The sequence below is a fragment of the Scomber japonicus genome, chromosome 22 (genome assembly GCF_027409825.1).
Source record: "Scomber japonicus isolate fScoJap1 chromosome 22, fScoJap1.pri, whole genome shotgun sequence".
Classification (NCBI taxonomy): Eukaryota; Metazoa; Chordata; class Actinopteri; order Scombriformes; family Scombridae; genus Scomber; species Scomber japonicus.
The window spans coordinates 5,458,763-5,482,579 of NC_070599.1; the positions used below are offsets into that span (position 1 = coordinate 5,458,763).

General features: G+C 40.0%; 1 protein-coding gene across 1 annotated transcript in view; it reads left to right on the plus strand.

Annotated features, from left to right (window-relative positions):
- Window positions 1-23,817, plus strand: part of ablim2 (actin binding LIM protein family, member 2) — a 70,280-nt gene that overhangs the window by 12,630 nt on the left and 33,833 nt on the right. Inside the window, exons 3-6 of the mRNA XM_053343003.1 lie at window positions 14,266-14,449; window positions 18,527-18,639; window positions 18,925-19,051; window positions 19,890-19,983. Of these exons, the coding sequence (XP_053198978.1) occupies window positions 14,266-14,449; window positions 18,527-18,639; window positions 18,925-19,051; window positions 19,890-19,983 (518 nt within the window). The remainder of the gene's footprint in view (window positions 1-14,265; window positions 14,450-18,526; window positions 18,640-18,924; window positions 19,052-19,889; window positions 19,984-23,817) is intronic.

Here is a 23,817-nt window from a genome sequence, read left to right on the forward strand (position 1 = left end):
CACTGTTGACCTTTTTTGGATATGATGAGCCTTATCAGAGGAAGCTTTGGCTAACATATTGCAGTATTTACATCTTTCATAAACCACTGTTCTTCAAACAAGTACGGACTGCTCCACATGATCAGCAAGCAGTTTATGGTAATATGTGTGCTGTGTGTGAATGATCAGTGTTAGAGTCACTACATCACCAGGCTTCTAGCACCACCTGTTTTACGAGGAGGCGTGCCACTTCACTGTGCCACTTTTGAGCGTGACCAGGCCATTGCTGTAGTATGAGTCAGCCATTACTGAACACTTACGGTGGGGGCGGGGGGGGGGGGGGGGGGGGGGTTTGTTAATGTAATGCACCTTTGTGACCAATATTTCATTTTCACTGTTGTACAGTTGTTTGTAATGACGTTGCTATTGATAGTTGAGCAATAACAGGAAATACAGTGAAACACTCAATAATGGTGGGTGGGTCAAGTTTAACCGTGTGTGTGTGTGTGTGTGCGGGTGCGTGTGTGTGTGTGTGTGTGTGTGTGTGTGTGTGCGTGTGCGTGTGTGTGTGAGGGAGTGTCAGACACATGAAACTTGAATGTGTTCTATGTTTGTTGCTAGGTGTTGGGTTTTTATTTTATTTTTTTTAACATGTGATCATGCTTTATAGAAGTGTGTGTTTGCGCCCCTCCCAGCCCAGACTCCCAGCGCTAGCCTTGTGTCAGACCGCTGTTGTTGTCAACACACACCACAGTTGCTAGGCGACTGAGGGAAGGGGGGGAGTGGCGGGGGTCGCTACAATGTCGGCAGCTTCCTGGAGTTTATCACCTTTAATCTTACACTGACCAGCAGACTCCCTGTCTGCACATTCCTACACCCCTCTGTCTGCTCCTCATGCATCTTTTGCTCTATTAAGAAGGGATGAAGTAGCAGAGTCATGATGCATTTGTGGTGATGACATAGACTTACGTTACAAATGCAATAATCAGCATATTTGAGCCAGATCCATAAGGATAATTCATATTTATAACAATTTAAACATTATTTTTGTCATTTTGGAGAGTCAACAACAACAGCATTGTACTCACCAAGCTGTGATTGTTACATCTGGCAAGGCAAGAAGAGTGAGCAGTCAGACAATAAGGATTTAAACAAACCCACATGCAGTAAAGGATCAATTTGTAATAAACTGGAACGATCCTTTAACTCCATGATTGATCAGCTGCTTTCAGCTCCATGAGAAAAGCATAATATCATATCCAGCTAATATTTATACTACTTTTTTTGCTGCTGAAGGAAGATTTCCTTACCAAATTTTATCTGAGAGCATAAAGGAACATTATCGGTACAGGGAAAAGACCAATGAATATGAACTGGGTGGATGCTTTGAGCACCACAACTCATAAAAGTGGTAATACTAGTAATTATGTTGGGCAATATTTTTCATGTTGCACTGAGTAGTATGATGTGTATATATATGTATGTATGTTTATATGTATATATAGTATAGGTAGTACCAAAAACCTATAATGAGCTTATGAAATACAATGCATTGTTGTAGACTGTCAAAATTGACCTCAACCAGGTACAATATTAAAATGCTTATATATCAATATTAGTCAGTGCTATATCAATAGTAGTAATACTAAGTGAATAATTTAATATAACAATGTCATATTGACTCATCATGAGTACTTTTACTTTTCATACTTAAGTCAATTTAGAGTATACTTATCTACTTTTACTCTAGGATAACTTTGAACATATGATATTAACTTAAAGTATAATAGAGTAATAGCGACTACCACCTTGTATAAAGAACATATTTTGACAGACAGCAATGCATGCCATTATATGTATTTATTCCTTTTATTAATTTCTACAGCTTAATAAAGCAGCCTGATTAGTATAAAATATCCTGTGTGTCATGGCTTGATACTGGCTTTGACTCAAATAGAGATGAACAAATTGTGATGATTACACGCCTCAGGTCACATATATAAATACATCAGATGTTAATACTTGAAAGTCATTATGTTGCAGTTATTGGAAGGTCATGATTAAAGGAACAGGGAGCATGTTTTCTTCATCAGATGAAGTTATTTGGCCTCCTTTCAGAAGGGCTTAAGTAGGAAGCGTGGTGCTGGCTAATTCAGGAGTTGTATTAATACTGTGTAGAGCTATGCACGGGCGCTGCTCACTCCACCCAGTTCACACAGAAAACAACAAAACATTCCTCCTGTCCATAAATCCAAAGCTTGACCGCATTAATTGAATATCCAACTCATTTGCGCAATTTAATGTGCTTATTATGCCAGGATTGTGAGGTTAGGGTGGGGAGTTGGGTTGGGTTGTTTGCTATTAAAAGATCCAGATGTGTACTGACAGGAATCTAACGCTCACGGATGGAAATAAAATAAACCTTAGCAGGCGGAGTGGAGCTCAAAGAGTTTTTATCTTCAGTTCAAACCGTGAACATCAAAGAGAAGAGAAGACATCTGACTCGGCGTCGGCAGCCAAGTACAATATAGTATACTGTAGTGCTCGCTTAGAAGTTTCTTTAGGCATGCTCTGTTATGGATGTCAGTTGACAATAAAATGAAATATCGTCCCATATCAGTGTTTGAACTGTAGATGATAAACACACTCTCGGCTGAGGTCTTTCTCACCTCTGACCAACTGCACTCTGTCAAAGATTTACCAGGAACAGAACCAAGCCCCTGACCCCTGACTGTATTGCTGTATTAGCGCCAATTACAACCAGCCTGGGTGTTAGCCAGCAGGCTAACAGTGCCTGGTCTGAAGTGAGGAACCATCAACACTCTAGCTAGCTATGTGTAATTAACACCGATCAGAGAGGATGACTGGATTAATATCAGTTAATGGTAGCCTCTTTAGCATTGCACAGTTCATTGGCCTAATATCAAGGTAGCTTCGACTGCTGACAGTAAATATAGCCTCAGTGTTTATAGCAACATGAAGAAAGAATAGCCTTGTGAATCTGTTAGTGGGCCCAGGGGCAAAAATGAGATGTGAGCCCCTACTGACTTCCTTTATGGTAATTTGGGTAATCACACATTTATTAATAAAGGTGCACCATGTCAATACCACCTTAAAAGACTGGTTGACAAGACATGTACATTAGCTTAGAACTTGGAAAATGTTTACTATATCTTTAAAGCCTTAACCATTATAGTTGGGGTCTATGAGATGTAGCTGCGTAGTTGTAATGTCATCAGAGTGTAGAATTTTTTTTTTCAGTTTTTACTTCTGTTGGCTGTGTACTGCTAAATCTCTGCCACAATGTGATGCAGCTGTAAGCACTGGAGCATGTGATGAGCACTAACTGCTGTTTTCATGGTAGCTTTCATAGACATCATCGCAGTGGTTGAGGAAGTGTGTTTTATTTAGGTACCAACTGGCCCAGCTTCTATATATTGTTATGTCTGCTTCTCAGACACATTAAGCTGACAATGAGACAGCATAATAGCAGAGAGCTGCAGACATAACGACAAAACAAACTCAGACAGACCTTTATCCCTAATCTGGTTTTGCTTTTATGAAAGACCATCACATCATCCAAATAGTATTTGAATACAGTGGGGAATACTCAAATGCAAAAATATGCAGTCACACCCTAATGCAGGCAAGCCTGCATGAAAACTGATAAATGTAGAGTCTAAGAGCTGGAATGTTGCCATGGGAAGGCTCCTTTATGTCACACACAGTCTCCTTCTTTGTCATTCACACACCACATTCACTTCATATGTGTTCAAGAATGCTCAGACCCAAAAACACAGGAGTGGTAGCTTTTATTGCACTCTGCTTGCCTCTCTATAAAGCTGAAAACAGTTTTATTCATGAAGTAGGTGTAGTCTGCCAAGTCAGAGGGACTTTCAATGCCACATCCACGTCATTTGGAAAAATAAACATATAGAAGCTTTTTTTTTACTTAAAATATTCTGTGCCTTGAGATGGTAAATAAGAATGTTGCCAGACTTTGTTGTTGTCCCAGATAGGAATTAGTGGGGAAGAGATAAAAAATAAGAACTGACCATTATCATCACAAAGTTTAGTTGATTTTCACCAGTGTTTCAAGCATGGATGCTCATTCATTGGCCTTTTGAAACAGTAGATGGGAAAGAGAATTTGAAACCTCAAAGGTTTGAGTTTAAGAGTCTAGGAGCCTCAGTATTTATTGAGAGTCGGTCAAGGTGTTTGAGTAGGAGTCCATGCCCATCCGTTCATATCCAAAGCCAAAGCCCAACCTTTCCATGAAGTACTGATTATAATCTCCACTCTGTATATGACAAATAGTTGTCATGGTGACTATTGAACCAGCTACCATCATAGAACAAAGACAGTGAGCTGTGACTGAAAACTCTGAAAGCTAGCAAGTAGACCTTGGCACTTACATTGGGGCATTCTCTGAAGCTATCAACAATGGTGGGTGTTGTGGGATTTAACCAGGTTTTTAAGAATAGCCGCTCCCATATTTGATCCAAGATGTGAGATTTCACTGTACAATATACAGGCATCAATATATTTGAAGGCATTTTATGGCCAATGAATTCCCAAAGTTCCACTGCTGCTCAGCTGAGATTCATCAGTACTGTTCACTTTCAAACAAAAGCAGCACCAGAATATTGTTGACTAAACAACTCAACTCAAAATCCATGTACTGACTTGTTATGAAGCTTTCTTATATCACATGGTCTTCATCAGCAGATGGAATTTCGTCAAACTTGACTTTTAAGCCAATATTGACAAAAAGTCCTGAAAGGCCTTCGAATAATTGACATTGAGTTCAGTTGACATTGTTTGGTCAACTAATGTGAGGAGATGAGGACTATAATTGAGTGTATATAGACATTTGCAGTCTGTCAGTAAATTCAGTGACATTGTTTACTGTGTATAGTGTGAAATTACAGAGTTGAATGTTTATTTCAACTAATCATTTGTCCTTTGAGGCTTTGACAGATTTATGGAGTGCATTGTTTTTGCACACAACTACCCAGCTAGAGCACGTTTCTTCCTGGAAGTTAGTGTGTTAAATAGACGCTGCTGGCCACATGTGGAGGTCCTGTCGGTCAGATCAGTGGTGTTATAATAGCAGATGGTTGTGATGTTCTCAGTTGGGTGTTGGCTATTGGACTGTCTCCTTCTTGGAAGCAGGCTGACCAGAACGGAGCCAGGGGGAGTGTGTGTGTGCGTTCGTCATTGGGCCAGGAGTGCTGACCTCACACACACATACACGTGTATGCTGAGAAAGGGAGCATGCATGCACACTTGAAGGGAGTGGAAGAGCAATCTGGCTGTATTGTGCATATCATATATGCACTGTAGTTTGGAGTTATTTGAAGCATGATGCACCTTTTTATTGGCTGGATGTGATTTTGTAAAAGTCTATAAAACTCTTTCTAGACAACACAGACTCACTGATAACTGATATTCAAATTTCTAAAGTATATATTTTTTCAGGCTTTTTTTTTGCCTTTAATGTACAGGACAGTGGAGATAGACAGGAAACAAGCAGAGAGAGGGGGAATGACACGCAGGATAAGACCTCAACACATGGGGCGGGAGCGCTACCCGCTGAGCTACGCTCAACCCCGATATTCAAATTTCTAATAAACAGGCGGTATTGGATATACATGTATAATGTTAATGGTAGCAAACTACATTTCCTGCACACCTAAACATTTCCAGTAAAGAATCCAACATTTAAAAGGAAATTAAGTTTCATACCACTTTTTGTAGTTTTGATCATCCTTTCTGTTGATAATAATATGTTGTATCCACTAAATGAATTGCTGAGATCTGATACTCCAGTAAAATTGTAATAAAGAAATCTGATGGGACATGAAACCTGGCATTACAAACCTGTTTTTGCCCTGTTATTACAGTGATGGCTATTTTGGCCCATTGGAGTAACATTTGACCGGTCAGAGCTTTGTAAATGGGTAAGAATCACCTTCCTATGCAGCTAGCTAGCTAAACCAAAGAAAAATAGTAACTGAAAAATGGCAACAAGCATCAAGGAGATTGGATGTAAGTGTACATGTTGTTACAGAGAAAAACAACTATCTTTGTGAAAACAGCTAATCCTAGCAACCACTATGACAGCTTCTGCATTGACAGCAAATAACGTTAGCAGGACTAATATGTCGATGTCAAAATAACACTCCTCCCAAACATGATTCAGCTAGGATGAGCATGATGTCAGTCTGAAACAATTAAGTGAAACAACATAGCAATTCAGTCTGATTCTAATTCTGATCAAGTAGATGTTTTTGCGATGTCTCACATTTGCTCTGTTGTCATGGATTTCCAAATTGTCTATTATAAACAGACTGACATCTTGGTTCAACTTTGGTACCTACTGTACTTCTTTTAGTCATGGCCATGTTGTCTTCCTCAGTTTTAGTTTTACCTACAAATGAATTGATTCATATAATCTAGTTGAACTAATAATTTACAACCTGTGATTAACTACTTGAGTTTCTTGACCCATCTGACTTCATCGTAGTGATGCTGCAATATTCTCAAATCACAGCAATCATTTCAGGGAGTACATTGTCATCATAAAAGATAAAAATGACATCTAATAACATTGTAATAAATTGTAAATGTTATTTAAACTAGTGGAATTAACCCAGTCTGTAATGAAAATGATAAGTCAGGCTTAAACAACATAAACCATCACAAGCTAGTCAAGAGTGTTTTATGAGATGGGTGTGATGCAGCCCAGTGATTTAGACAATAGACAGACCTCCCCTGCCTATTGCCTCATTAGATGCCTGCTTGCAATTTAGGCCAGAACAGAGGGAGCCTGGACTGTGGTAGGTCTAACTGACCTGTCAAAAGTATCAACCTTGGATAGTTTCCATTTTCACGCAGAGTCTCATAGCTGGCGCAATCGATGGCAGCGGGCCGAAAACTGTATCGTCAAGGTCATGCAATAGACTAATAGATGACACACTCCATCCACAACGCCCATCCCACCACACACACACACACACACACACACACACACACACACACACACACACACACATACACACACACACAGACAACACAAATGGATGGCAAGTCATTGTAAAACATGAGTTGCAGTCAAGGTCTTGCATTCATGGCAGAAAACACATAGCACATGTATATTTAACCCTGCACACACACACACACACACACACACACACACACACACACACATATGTACAGTGAGAGTCATTGTGAAACATGAGGTAGAGTCAAGGTCACACTCATGTAAGGACACTGCCGATATATATTTCATATGAAGACATATTGAGTCTGTAAATAAGGTCTCCTGGGGGCGTAGTGTGTTGGAAAGACACATTGAAGACATTTTGTAATCTGTCTTTTAGACATTAACACTGGGCAGGCCTCCTCACATGTGTCTGTGTGTTTTAATACTCCAGAACAAGCTCAGGGCTGCTGAATTGGATTAGGTCTAATTATGTCTTACATGACATGCAAATTAGATTCCTTTGTGGGATGCTGCATCTTTTATTTTCTTGTTCTTTGGTTAGTTGAGTAGACGACATGCACATACACAACATAAATGAGCATGTTTGTGTCTTGACTAGGGGTTTCAGTTTAAAAATTCATTATACTAGAGCTTCCTTAAAAATTCTAGAGCGATTTCAGTACTTATACTTGTTGAAATCTAAAAATCTTCAGTGCATCAAATGGCTTTTAAATGGCCACCAGGGGGCAGAATTACGCATCAAGCTAAATGCCACATTTAACATTTCATGGCCTTGTGAAGTACATGTGAGTAATATGTTAGCTAACTTGCCTATTTCCAGTAGTTTCATTTAAGGTCGTGTTTCTGGTGACTTTATTCTTGTAAATCCATTATTGATGTGGAGGAAACTAATTCCTCAGAAAAATGTCTTTGATCTTTAGCTGCTAAATGTACCACATACTTCACAAGCTAGTTACTAAAGGTTTTGTTACAGTGGTGAACGCTGTGTTTCAGATGATGATGAGAGACAAACCAACAAAATAGAAATGAGTACAGTATTACAAATTACATATATACATAAATTCAGTTCAGTTCAGTTCAGTTTTAGTTATATAGATATATAGACCCAACATTCTCCAATGAGCAGCACTTGGTGACAACGGCAAGGAAAAACTCTTTCCCTTTAACGAGAAGAAACCTCAAGAAGTACCAGCCACTATTGTTGAGAAATAACAGACTAGTCCTTTATATGTGAATTCAAACTGTCAGTGTCCTCAAAACTATGTATGTTTGTATACTGTATAAATATCATAGAATTGTGGGAGGTGCATTTAAACAAAATATTGGGGTAGGGCTCTCATTTGAACCCCCCACTGTCTATACCATGATTATACCGTTATAGTATTTCTTCCTCCACCTAGTGTTTACACAAGTAAAGCAGATGTGCCCTATTTTATTTAAAAGTCACAACAAGAAACAAATTTGTACCACATCCATCCATTCAAGTCTTGCAGCTTCCTCCCCAAATTTTACACGCTGAATTCAAGGAAAAGCAACACAAGCTGTGCTCAGAGATCCTCCGGCATAGAGGAAGCAGATTCGAGAGCGCATTGAATTCCTGTGAGAACCCTCTGAGTACACTCATATTATGTAAGTGGCTTCACAGTGCATGAGATAAGCCTTCAGAGATGGAAGTAAATCAGTTTCCTGTGAAGTAATCTGCTTTTTAGCCTTGGAAAATGTTGTAATCACGTCCCTACTGCAGTGCAACCTTTATACCTACTTCACACCAGCAACCTGAGAAGTACTAATATTCCTGTTAGCACTGCTGTTGCATGTAATCATGAAGAACTAGAATAGAGTTCAAAGTAGAGTCAGTCATGCTTTATCTTTTGAGATTTTAGTATTATATTTAGTATGAAGTTACATCTACATGCTGTTGTTCAAGAGGTATACCGCCCAACACACACACACACTTAATCATACACACACACACCCAGAGTTCAAAAGGTCAAACCCTCTTGGGATTGGTGGTGAGTTTTATCTGGTTGCAGGCGTGTAGCCCGGCACATTCTGTTCCCCTCAGCTGAGTCTGAGGACAAAAAGACTAATTAGCTGCATCATGATCTCACTCACAGGCCCAAGTGAGAGGATAACACATACACACACACACACATACACACACACACCCTCCGTTGTCATGGAAATAAAATTGTTACAAACTGATGGAATTGCTGCTTGAACATAACATTCAGTTAGGTTTAGAGCAGGGTTCAAGGCTGTTACATCTGATACATTTTAATGAAATGTCTAATACAGATACTGTTTAATTTCTGTCAGGGTGGAAATAAACACAGCAAAACATACAAAGAGGAAGTTCTTTGAGGGTTAGCGGCTCTTTCTTCTCACTTTGTCAAAAGAGGATAAAACAGTTCTTGGCCAGCGATGCTAGAAGATGTACTGTTAAATATCATAGTGTACTACAGACTGCAGCATGTCATAACTATCTGTAGGCTGCAAATGTTCTCCAACTCATAATGTTGGTTGCGTATTGGACATATGTTCTTTTACAACATTCAATAATCAGGAGGATCTATGTTACTGTTAAAGAGGAATGCTACTTGGAAAGTGGAAGCTGTGCTCATGCTAGCACCGACTTTACTTTTCTTTCATGTTATTTAAACACCTGATGAAGGATTGCACATTGTGTAGAAGAAAGTTTGACACAAACAAACAATTCATTCTAAGTGAAGAATGTATCACCTTGTTTGGTTGCACTACACTTTCTGTAAAAGCACATTTGAAAGTGAACTTCAATCGTCGCTCGATGAAACAACATCCACCGACTTCCTCAAACGGCTCTGCTTCATTTCTTCGACCTCTCATTGTCTTTCAGCACTAGCCCTCAATGAATGAGGGATTAGGGGGAGACAGATTGGAGAGGTGAAAGGAACAAGAATGGGGTAAAGAGGAAGTCAGCTTTGACGGTTTCCATTAGTAATGAAGGAAAAGATGGAAAGAGCATAATCTGTCTTCCTCTTCCTTATATAATGCTCTCAGGCACACATTGTTTGGCTGCATTAGAGACTAGTTTGTAGTCCAGTACCTTTGTGTTCCTGTGCGGTATACACACCACAGTACTGCACTGCAGATGAAAACAATAAAAAAAATGATTGGATGCAATGCTTTCAGCTGGTATTTGGTCTATACATGATGAATGGGCTTCAGCTTTAGCTTCTATGGGTGCAGCTGCTGAGCTGCATAAGTAACTGAGTTATAATATAGTGAGGAGAGGAGTCTCTGTGCCAACTGGCAACACAGGTATAAATATTGAAGGGCTGAAAGACGAGCTGACGGGAAGCTCCACTCAGGACTGGGAGTGAGGATTTCTGTCTCCATCTCTATTCAGCATGATATATCGCTTTTTCTGTGGCAAAGCAGTTTTTAAATCTTTTGGGGCAAGTGATTTCAGACAAGTTCAAGGCAATTCTCAAATCTTTTTCAGCAAATTTGAAGCAAATCTTAAGACATTGGAGACTAGTCTTAAGTCAATTGTCTGGAGTGTGAGAATAAGTCTGAAGTTGAGTCTCAAATCATTCAAGACAAGTGGAAGTCAACTGCCAAGTAGGGAAGAAGAAGCGTCAGGTCTCAAATCTTTCTGAGGAAGATTCAATTAAACCCTTAAGTCAAGTCTCAAGTTGCTGGAGGAAGTCCTAAATCAGGTCTCAAGTATATCGGAAAGTTTCAATTCAAGTCTCACATCAAGTCTCAGTTCTGTCTGAAGAAGTCTCAGTTCAAGTCTTGCTCAGTTTAATTACACATATGTTAAAACCTCATGAGATTCTAGTTTCGATACTCATTCAAAACACTGAGTTTCTACAAAGAACCTCCTGTTGTTGTTCCTCCAGAATGCTTTTAAACTGTTCATTCAGAACATGACCTGGGTGTACTCATGTATCTCCACCTCCTGCATCCTTCAATCCATCCAACCAATTATCCATCCACCAGGCTTTCCACTCTGCTGGTGTTTACTCCATCAGCCCAGGGCATTATCTCATTCTAGACACGTTGCCAGACATCTGAACCGGATGTAAGGGAGCCGGTAGCAGCCGCTGGAAAGTATTCCGTCCACTTCCTGAGAAAACATTCCTGCTCGTATTGTTGTGGTTTGTTTTATTAGCTTTGCGTAACCTCTGGAAAGGCTTGGTGAGTTAAAGTTAAATGGTGCAAACGCTGAACAAAGGGGTGTCCAACATGTCCCTCGAAGTTTTTACACAAGGATAAAAGGGTGGGAGAGTTGGATTCTTACACAATTACAGGGAAAATGTGAAATTTGGAAGTTCCAGGTTAGTTTACGTGAATGCAGACAAATGGAAAACATCAGATGTTCCAAACTTGGCTTCATTCTACATTCTCTGTCAATTTTGAGTCCACTGTAATCCCTGTATGCACAAGCTTGATCCCCTACATGCGTTTAGCAGTTGTGCAACATCCCAACAAGAGATTGCCTTTACTTGAGAAATAGAAAGCTACACTATTCCTACAACTCAGCTCAAAGACCCAAACATCAGGATTTAACGTCAGGATTTAACCATGTGGAATATGATGAAAATGTCTCAATACAATCAGTTCATATTAAGGACTTCCCATTGATGACCGGTTGAGTATTAGTCAGAGAAACAGTCGTGTCAGCAACCAATGTGCATCATATCTGCCCCAGTTATTCTGGATTATCTTGCAGACCTCACTTTAAACAGTTCTTACAAGGATTATTTCTGTAGTTCCACTGCAAACTTTCAACAGTGCGGTTTATGGATCAGCCTCAGTCCACTCCACACACTCCAATGTTGTTCTACGTATCATTAAATGACGTCTTAAGGCAAAAGAGTTTATACCTTTTGGACCGTGGCTTCTTTGACTCCTCTCCAAGACTTGTTTTATTTTCGCGTGTTTGTCGTTTCCAGGTGATGAATCATATAAATAGGAATAACAGCGCACAGTTTCAGGCAGTACTCTACTCGTTGCACTCGGTTGAACACATGAAACACGAGAGAGGCGATCAAACCCTACATGGCCAATTACAGTGTAAAGCCGGCGTAACTGTCAGATTGTCTGCTTTGAGAATGTAAGCCCCTTTGTTTCTCTGCTGGAGACAATGTGATGAGCACTTTGTTTGAAGCATGCTGATAACTGATGGGACACTGTTTCTCGAGACAGTTGGGCTGATTTTGTCATTTTTATTGCTGTTATCCCCAAAAACGACTATTTTAGATTATTCCAAATCAAAAAAGTAAATATAAGAAATCTCAGGATCCCTCTTTCAGAATGGACCGGCATGCAATAATGTTGTAGATGCTGTGCGTGCAGAGCAGACCATAATAATAAAATGACAGTATTGGAAATCAGAATGAACATATAATGTAGATAGATGAAAACATGAAGAATATGGATCAAGCAACTTGTGGGTGCCAAAGCTATCGGAAGGAATTGCTGGACATGGTATGTTATCTTCACTGTCAGTGTCAGCAAGTATCAAGCACAGTTGCAGTGTGATATCTCCATGGCCATTGTAACCCTGACACATAGTTACATAGTTAGGAGATGCACAACAACTTTGGTATAGCCTTTGAGGAAGTTACAGAGACTATGTGCATAGACTCCTTTGAATCGTAACAAGGATAAATCCAGCTAAACAAAGGTGTGACCACTCCTGCTCCTGAGGTTGTGAACTGTTTTCAATGGATTCAAACTTGGTCTGGGTAAGGGTGACAGTTGGACCTTTGTTGTCGAGCTGTAAACCAGCAACGTGGACATTAGTTAATACGTTCATGAAAAGCTAGGAAACCTACAGGCACTACTGCAGTGTGCCTGGGTGTGTCCGAGCCTATTCTGTGCAGCATTACGTTCTGCATGATTTCATCCACGTTTTGTACATGTGTCACCTCATACCCTCTCACATTCCTGCAATTATGTATGTGTGTGTCCTGCAAAGCATATGTTATATGTGTGTGTGTGATCTCACCTACCTGCCTAAAATGTGTCTTACCTCATACCTTCACACATCCCTGCTAGTTTGAAACAGTGTGTGTGTGTTTGTGTGCTAAAAGTTCACTGAGCAGTCCCAGGGCGCGACTCCATCCAGCGCAAACACGTCTCATTTATCTTTCCTGTCTTTTTTTTCCAGAATGAAAGAATGGTGGGGAAAGAAAGGAAAGGCTTTGTTTTTGCTAAAGGAGTGGAAAAATAGAGCGAGGGTTCCCCTGAGGGCGTGGCTGCCCTGTGATGTCATGCCATTGCCATGGTTACTGTGTGTAATCATTGTGTTTTTCAAGAGGGGTGACTGTGATTTGGAAGTCCTGTCATGCATTGTTAATAGATACATTGCAGTCTTTACACACACACTCACACACAGGCTAATAACACACCCATTTTCACACTGTGATGTTATTGCCAATTGAAAACAGCCAGACGTGTTAGACTGGCTCTGCTCACAACAATGTCTCCTCTTCATTTGACTGCTTTTCAAATGGATGTGTGTGTGTATGTGTGTGTGCCAGGTATTCCTCAAGTAAATCTGTTTGAACAGTCATGCTGCAAGGACTCTCCCGCCTTATGAGAACAAAAAGCAAGTCCCCTTAACATAAATCATTCATTTTAAGGAGAAGCCTTGGTTCAAAGTTACGGTTAGTTTAGAGTTATGTTGAGGTTAGGATTACAAGTCAACATAATGTCCTCTGAAGTGATGTAAACATGACTGTGTGTGTGTGTGTGTGTGTGTGTGTCATAAGCTACTTTAAGGGATACATTTCAGACTAGTTAGAGACCAGTTTGGGGACAAAAGCTGTATCTCCAGTTGGTAAAATGCTGAGTTTTAGGTCGGTGGTTATGCTTAGAGTTAGGTTAAGTCTCAAGGAAATGAATGTAAGTCTATGTATTGTCTATTAATTTATGTGAATACATTCCTGCTGCTTAAACATAGCATGTCAATAGAACCAACATCATATATATTTATAAGGAAAATAAATAAATAATTAGAAGGAAGTACATTGTACATATAGTATACTAGAATGTCATAATGCTAAAATGCCTGTCCTTGTGATGAGTGAGTCAGTTTTTGCACAATGGCTTTGATCTTAGCTTGAAGCCATTCATGTTGCAGAAGATGCATTTGTATTATAGTTTTCATTTCGAAATGTATCCAGTTATAAATTTTGTCTAATCTGTCTTTTTTTTTACTTTTGCTTTCCTCTGTCCATCCTTCCCTTCCCCCTTTCTCCTCTCTCCCTGCCTTCTCTCAGTGTGTGGATGCGAACTGGCCCAGGGAGGCTTCTTCGTGCGGCAGGGTGAATACATCTGCACTCTGGACTACCAGCGGATGTACGGGACTCGCTGCTTCAGTTGCCAGGACTTCATCGAGGGGGAGGTGGTGTCTGCCCTGGGAAAGACTTACCACCCCCGCTGCTTTGTCTGCGCATCCTGCAAGTAAGAGACCAGGGATGAAGGATGTTTGGTTCATGTAATCGCATCTTCTGTTGAAGTCGATGCGTTTTCGACCCCAAAGAATAAAAAAAAACTTCATTGCTAAAATCTGGGAGTATGGCATTGTAAGAAGAAGTCAGGCAGTACAGGAAACACTAGTTTTAAGGGTTAGGGTTAGAAAGGAAAAACAAAGGTCAATGCTTAAATCATTACACAAATTGTCCATTGTAAATATCTAGTACAATTTACATTGACATTCTGGTTCAACTTGGACCCACTGTACTTGACGTAATTGTGGGCAAGGAGGGATTATTATGTACGTTATGGATGATGATGATGATTACTGCTTAAGGGTTAGATTAAGGCAGTGGAGAATATTGCCCCCTGAATTTAAAGGTAATCAAATTTTAGGCAGGTCTTGTATTTTTTAAAAGTTGGATCCAACTCTGTGGTGCAGAGTAAAGGCACCACAGAAGAAGAGCTTGTTGGATCGTCTTAACGGCATCTGAAACTCTCTTTCTGATGCGTCCGACAATTTTTGTGACTTTCCAAAAAAACGACAATCCAAAGATCACGCCTTCTTCACACAGTGATCAATCAGGATTGCAGCGGTTAGAAAGTAGGCAGGACTTTTCCTCTTTACAAAACTGCTTCCGTTACAACCGAGCACGAAACCCAGAATGTCTTGAGGTAAGACCGTCTGAAAATATGCACCGTTTTTATGTTCCCTCTCTACGCTGGCCCGACTTTGAATGTGACCATTCAGAGCAGTTAGAAATGTTTTTGCCTTCAGGCGTTGGCAGCCAACACTTCATACCCCGACTTTAACTAAATGCTGCTTCTTAATCTTTAGTGAGGTCTCTTAAAACAGTTAGTGGACCTCTAGAAGATGACCTGTGAGGTCAAGGGGGTTCTCAGACAGTCCAAGATGTACTTTCGTCCCTTAAATTATTGAGAGATTTACAGTCAATTAGATGCATTTTCACTGGACGCTAATCCCAAAACCTACGAATTATGTAATCAGATTTGTTTGCTGGTTTTATTAGTAGCAGCATTCTGAATGTGCTGAGGTTTCCTTACAGAATTAAATCAGCTCCGTTCCTATCTTAACATCCACCTCTAGGGTTTTAGCTTTTAGATATTTTCAGACATTCCTACATCGGAGTTCCTCTGATGTGTGCCTGTTGTGCATCTATCATTAAGTGAACTTTTAACCGAAACCCTGAACCTCATTAGCTCAGAGCACTCCTTTTTACACAGTGTGCAGTGTCTCGGTGGGTTCTTACAGATCTCAAAGTGTCTTAGATAATTACAAAGGTCATAAAAGGTCTACACCACATTTACATGCAACATTATGAGGTGAATAGGCTGACTGTGATGCAAAACTGATGTATCTGCATCAGCTGGTAGCCTGGCCCCTCCTCGTACTTCCCGTGACTGAAAATCACAATACAAAAACATCTTTTCAGACGGAGATATCGCACCAAGCAGTGTGTTATTCACACACATCATCAACACAACAGCAGAACTTCTCTCGTGTACTGCAGGTGTCATTTACAAGTACATAAAACTAGACCATATATGTATAAATATAGGGACATACATGAAGTCACATGTCATCTTCACCTGTTTTCAGCCATGCGCATGCTTCTACTGACTGCAATGAGTGTGTGTATGACCAGTGTTGTGTCTCAGGCCTAGAAAGGTAATGGGAGCTTCTATCCAGCAAGAATGTTAAGTGTGTGGTCAGTCAGTGCGGCCACTTAGCCCATTCCTACAGCTAGTGTTAAGTGTCATTTGAACTGTGTGGGGGGGTTGGTTTTTCTGTGTGTGTGTGTGTGTGTGTGTGTGTGTGTGTGTGTGTGTGTGTGTGTGTGTGTGTGTGTGTTTTCGTGCTATCATATCTTGGTGATCCTCCTGCCGAATCAGAGATCAGAATGTTCCAGCGAGGCATTTGAGGTTTGTAATGTGATCGTTGAACTCCTGTGCTCCTTTTTATAACAAATATGACTTTTGTGGTAGCAAATACACAGGGTGATTGTGAGGAATATTAAAAATAGCACCGATGCAGAGGTTGAGAGAGCTTGAGGGAGACATCTGGTTCAGCTGTGGGTGTGTGTTTGTGTGTGTCACGGTCACAGCACTGTACTGATAATCAATAATTCATCAAGAGTACTGTTTTTTCACTCTCGCTGTCTAGGCTTTGTTGTGTCTTTCTGTCTGTCTGCTTTTGTAGATGTTTGCTATCACAAAATTCACAATGCAAGTGCAATGCATTTGTGAATTCGCCAATATATCACTGCATGCAATTTGTGTTAAACTGCTGAGAAAGGATTAGATGACTCATTCAGCAACACTTCCAAACTGAGCAATAATCGCAGAAAAACACCAAGCATATTTCATCCAAATAAATTCATCTTCAAGCAAAGGCAGAAAAAAGCTGTAAGCATAAGGTTGACATGTCATCACCTTTTAACTTTTAGATGATAATATGTCAATGCTATGTTTATTGCTTCCTCTGCTGTCCCCAAGTCATCATGAATGAGTTAATACCATTTAATGTGCTGCTTGATCATCTTAGTTCAATGGAAATGTGTACAGTCATTATGCCAACCCTAAAAAAAACCCTAGAACTTGACTGATAATACTTCAATAACCAGTTATCTCTGCCTCACCCAGTCTGCTTGGATGTGTTTCTCCTCAGTAGCTGGCTGTGACAGTGTGACAGCAGCTCTAATATCACATTTCCAAGCTTTAGGAAGCAGCACGTGGCAGCCAGTCAGAGCTCTGCCGTGCCAAAGGATTGTTATTCCTTCTGTACTTGACTCAGCGACAGCAGCTGCGTTTGAGCAGCACTTACCAGCCAGGAGACATTAACATGGTTTCAGCATGTTTATTTTGACTCTAGCATTATAATGTCATTTGTCTCTAAAAAGATGTTGGCTGGTGAATGAGTGTACAATTAAACCACGCACTGATTCGATCGTTTCCTTGCAGCAGCTTCCGTGTCTAAATGTTACACCTAAATGTGAATGATGACCATGTCATTTCCGAAAACCATAGGCAGTGATTTGCTACTGTTATACCCTCCATTCTTCTTGGAAGGTTTCCCAAAAGCTTTTGGAACCTGGCTGCAGGGATTTGGTACCATTCACAAGAATTAGTTTGGTGATTGTTGTTGGGTGATGAGGCATAGTTGGTAGTCGACGTTCCAGTTGGATGGGGTTGAGGTCATGGCTCTGTTTAGGCCAATCAAGTTCTTCTACACCTACAAACTGGGAAAAACATTTCTTTATGGACTTGACTTTGTGCGTGGGGGCACGCATGTGGCATGTTGCCACAAAGTTGGAGGCACTATTGAGGCACACTGTTTATCAAGTAGATCACAATGTGTGCAGGTTGAATTAAAGTATCTAATGTGACCAATTGTGTACCACAGGGTTCAGTATTGGGGCCCCTCCCTTTTACTGTCAAAGTCTTTGAATGAACGTGTCAAACACAGATGTCCGCTTTTATGCTGATGATGCAGTTCTTTACTGTTTTACACCATCTCAGAAAGAAAGTTTGGGTAATTTATTGTCTGCTTTAATGTTGTTGTTGTATCAATCAGGCTATAGTCAATACCTGCCTCTCCTTTCATTCCTGATATGACAAATGAAAAGCAGAACTTTTCTTTCAAGGTTAAGAAAAATCTTATCACTGCTACATTTCTTTCTTTCTATACAAATATGCCTTTTATCAATGTCATGGTACGAATTAGATATCAAATCTAATGAAGGACTGCATTACTCAGCAGTTTTGGGATAACATTTTATTTAAAAGGTCCAGTAAATGTTATCCCCTAATGATTAGAAGGAAACTCCATCCTGACCACCAATAGTCATCAGTAGATTATTATTTTTACTTCATGTCCGTTCAGAGAATTCTTTTAGGTCTGGTGTATAAGGATTGTACTCATCAGACTACAAAACAGTGCCTACTTCAAAAGCTTAGAATACATTTGAAAACTTTTTAGAAACAAGATATACGTATATCAGACAAAGTCTTCACCTGTTCTGTCTCTTTTCTATTTGTTTGCAGACAGCCATTCCCGGCTGGCGACCGAGTGACATTTAACGGGAAGGAGTGTATCTGCCAAAAATGTACCCAGCCTCTCCCTGCCAACAGCCCTGCACCCATACAGGCTGTCCACAGTCAGTACTTTGTTTATGTCTGTCTCTCTGTCTCTAAAGCATGCCAAAAGTAAACTTTTGCCCCTTGCAAACTGTCTTTTTTCTTGTAATTTTCTGCTCCATCTCTTAAATTGGATCTTTCTTAAACTGTGTCAAGTCATTCCCCTCACAGCAAACCAAAATGTTCTTTTCGCCCTTTTGCTTAAATCAAAGTGATGTGCAGGGAATTCTTCGGCTCAGAGACAATCAACCTCAGTATTATTTCTCATCAACTGATTTCCCTTCATCTTTCTGTCCTGTGTGCAGACTGCTGCGGCTGTGGGAAGGAGTTTCAGAATGAACAGTCCCTTGTAGCACTGGACAAGCACTGGCACCTGGGCTGCTTCAAGTGTAAAGTCTGCAACAAGGTCCTCAATGCTGAGTACATCAGCAAGTAAGTAAAGTACCACAAACACTACAACGACATCCAGTTCATCATCACTTTTAACACAAGTCTTACAACTGAACTAATCAAAACCAGACTGACTTTTATTTGGCTGCCAACTTTCCATCAAATTAAAGGAAATGCCTTAACAAATGAGACATGACATGTTGGACAGGACAGCACTCTCCAAATCATCAAAACACCAAATTAGGGAAGATGCTTTTTACCCCTCCACTAAATGAGCTCTGAGTTCATATGGTGGAAAAAACATTACTCTAATAGGGCAATTTATCTTGTTGGGTTTTTTGAATTGTCACCCATCTGTGCACAGGCAAAATGACCACATTTTGGCCTCTTCTAATCTTGAAAACAAAAAAACGTGATTTTGTTGAAGGTTTCTTTTTTCTTTTTAATAAATCTAAAAGTCTTCACTACATTACACCAATTTTCAATACTCTTCAAATTAAAATGAAACTGCTGTTTTCTGTCACAGTTTCATAGTGATGGTATGTAATTTCAAACTATAATGCCTACTAGAGTACAAATAGTAAGGAGAGTAGACAAAGAGTTCACACAAGGTATGATTTCATATATGAGCACTGTAATACCATCCTCAGGATTATATTGTAATAATAGGTATTACATACTTTACATTACAGCTATGACAGAAAAGGATGCTGTTTCTGTTGAATGGTTTGAAGTCTTTCACTGTTGAATGACTGCAGCAGGAGCTACACCCAGCACCTTCCCCAAGCACTCGCTGAATCCTGTCGGTTCACTTCAATGAAGCTTGTCTGATCGCCTGCGCTGTCTCTGATTTGCTTTCTTGCCCTGTTTGTGCCACCAGGGATGGGATCCCCTACTGTGAGATGGACTACCACGCCATGTTTGGCATCCAGTGCGAGAGCTGCAAGAAGTACATCACCGGAAAAGTCCTGGAGGTAAGGTCACAGCATTGATGGGTTACATTCAGAATAAATACTCAGCGGTAGCTTTGAGCTTGCCAGGATGTAGCATGTGGTTCAACTGTGTCACTCCATCATAGGGACTAAACAAGTCATAGGTATAAAAGTTTTTTTGGTTGTTTTTCACAGGCAATACAACCAATACGTGCTTGTTGGATGCAAAATAATACGTAAACGGGCCTTAAGTTGATGATAAAAAATTAACCTGTAAGAGACTACAACTCCCAAGGTGCATTTAGGCAAACACATCTAATCACAGAACTTAAAATTCTATTGAGGACTGCATACGATTTTGCAGAAAGCCTACAAACTTGGTGCATGTATAGGTGAGGCACTATCATGTTGCATTCTGGGAAATGTAGGATTCTTGATCCTGACCCATACTAGGAGATAAAAGCCAGGATATCTGGGACTCTGCTGCTCCAATTTTGACAGTTCTTTTAAAAAATCTTTCTCTTGTGGGTTCCCAGTTTATTGAGGTGCAAAACTAAATCACTTGGGTTCCTCTTTAAACAGCGTAAACTTATACTGTTCATCATGTTCATCTGTTTCTGTCTTCCACCGTAACTACTTTACATTATGTTATGCTCTTATTTTTCCTCATAGGAATAGACTCCAGTGGTGACCTCATTTCCCCAGAGGCATGTTTAAAATTTAATCAGATCTTATACAGCCCTAATGCAGAAGAGATCCATAATAAATGCGTGGAGAAGAGCTTATAGAATAGCTACAACTCTGTACAGATCTTGAAATAGCTCCTTTTTTATGTGTCACTTTATAGTTTTTAAGCTTTGACATCATCAGTAACAGAATTGCCCTCTAACTATAAAAGGGACAATGTACAGTACAGCTTCCAGAGGGGAATGGGGTAAGATTATGCATTAGTCCCACTGTAGCTCGCAGTGTTTGGGTCCATTGGGAATTACCAGGCAGCCAGGATCTGCTCGGCTATTCAGCACAATCTCTTTTTCTTTTTCTCTGCTGTGGGCTAACAGCTTTGACCTCGCTCTCTACAGCACACACACACACACACAGACATATTGGCTCTCTTTGTTTCCTCTCCTCTGCCCCTCAGGCCTGTCACTCACTCTCAGGTGACAGTCTACCTCTACATTCCTCTCTGTGCCGCCAAACAAAGCGACTCAGCATCCTGTTCTAGAAAACACAGACAGCTCTAAAAAAAAAACATCACCGGTTTTCCAATGCGCTTTTTAAAAAATGTGTTATTAGATACAAGGTGTAACATGTTAGAAGAGACACGTCATTCCTTGGTTGTCTCCGTCATTAAGTCACGTGTGTCATTTTACTGTATGCATGTGACCTGATTCAGTTTGTGTGCCTTACTGAACAAATATATACACAGATGGAGAGAAAGAGCAGCTTCACTACAAAAATAGTGGAACAGGCAAAACTAGATTATGGGAGTAAAAAAGACATGCTGGTAGGCAGCCAATGGATCTGGCACTGAGGTGAGATTATTAAGTTTTTACCGATGAATTTGTGTTTCTTAGAATCTTGGAACCAAGGTTTAATATTTATATTTTTGTGAAAAATGAGACTAATATTGTTTCCTACCTGCATACTGCTTTCATTTTTCATGCAGTCATGCTAAATAATAAAACACATCTCCTCCTGCCTCCAAGATATACTATATTTTCACGATAATAACCAAGAACTAATTTATTATATTTCACACAAAATAGTGAATTAGTGGAAAAGACGCTGAATGAAATGGGATTCCATTCATATTGTTCCTTATTTGAAGCAGCTGGAGATAAATATCTATTTGTGATAGTGATAGTGATAGTGGTGAACAGACATTTTACAGGTAAACCTCTGTTAAACTGTGATGAGATTCATGGTATCAGCAGCTCAGATGGTTGGTAGAGGGACAACACATGTGGCTCTTTATTTTAACCTTAAAGGATAAGTCCACCATTTTTCTTTATCTTTATTATTTTCAACAAATTGCATAAAAAGAGCAAAACCAGCTATGTTTAAAATGTTACACAAATATATGAATTTTTAAGAAAAGACTGGGCGTTGTAGTTTTTACAAACGTCAGGGACTACTTTAAGAAGCTTTAAGAAGTGTTTAAGTGTTGGACAACAATGAAGCTCTATGACACAGAGAACTAAGGGTTTGGTCTTATCAATGGGATTTGTAATGAAAACATATAAGCAAAATGTAGCCAACATTAGCCTTCAAAGCCATGCTAAGAGCTATCTAAAATCATACAATGAGTAAGAAAAGAGAGAGAGATGGACAGGACTGGATGAGAGAGACAGGTATAAATCAGTGCAGGGGAGCGTGGTTTTATTGAAGCAACCCGTTGTTCTGTAGCGATGGAGGGAACGGACACGAGATACTCTCCTTGGGCGGATGGAGGGATTGAGGGGAGGAGGAGAGGAAGAAAGCTTTTAGACGGGGGGTCTTGGAAGCTCCCGCCATGACCTCGGGAACAACAGAGCGGCATTATAGGGACAAACAACAATCCCTCTCTCTCACTTTCTCTGCTTTCTTTCATCACATTGGCAGTCTTTCACATTCTCTCCTTTCATAAACACCTATCAGGTTCCAGTGTCTGGAGAGCAGCAGAAACATAAGAAATGGAATGAGAGCATGTTTTTGGGTTTCTCTCGGTGTGTGTGTGTGTGTGTGTGTGTGTGTGTGTGTGTGTGTGTGTGTGTGTGTGTGTGTGTGTGTGTGTGTGTGTGTGTGTTTAAATGACATCATCCACCTCCTTTTCCCTTTGTGTTGGTGATCAGGTGTGTACTTTTTACATTTGGCCCTGCAGGGTCTGGAGCCAAAGTCAGTGGAGCAAAACTAAAATGACCTGTACCTATAAAGTGTGTGTTTTTGTTCATGTGTGTGTACTGAGGAGGGAGTGGTGAAGTGGTCTTGTGTTTATTGCTGAGAAAAACTTCAGATAGACATGTCTTTATAACTGACAGTCCACTGACTTTTTCACCAGTTTGTGCTCGTGCTATCATTTTGGCCACAGTGGATACATTTTGAAACACATCTTGAAAAGATTCATACAGAAGTTTTCAGAAATTCAAATCTACTCTTGATTTCACTTGTGATTGAAATCTGAAACTGTAAAAAAGCAGCTCAAATCGCCCAACCAGCCTCAGTAGAAGCCAACTAGGGTTGACCATTTAAGTGCTACAACAGTGCTGTAACAAAATATAACCCAATTTTATTTTGTAAAAAATGGCAATAGTTATATATAGATATGCCTATAAAAAAGGGATTTTGTGATCATGATTATTGTTAGGTTGTTAAAAAAGTCAAAGCTCCAGCAACACAATACGTTTCAGCTTGTGGCCTTCATCAAGGTCATCATATAAAACACATTACAAGCAGTATTTAAATTCAAAAATGTAAAAACAATATACAAACCGAACCAATTATGTCAACCAGGCATGTATCAGTCAATGGGGTATCTGCCAAGACCAAGTTAGGTTAGTACAAATAACTTACAAACAGACATCCAGCTAAGTTGACACTTAACTAGGCTCACTTCCACTCATATTTTCATGCTCAGCAGCACCTAAGGGTGAGTTGATATTGTATGATATTAAATATGGCACGCAAGTTTATAAAAGACACACAATCTAACTTTCTGTAGCACAGTTCCTCTGAGAGATTCTGCCATACTCAATGAACACAGGCCCAGCTCTTTGGTATTCTGTGAAATTATTAAATCAAATGTCACCATGCAGAGTGTATTGGGCATCGAAGCCATTTCCAGCCACTCTACCTGTGCTGGGTTGCACTTTGAAATTATAATGGAGAGACTGAGCA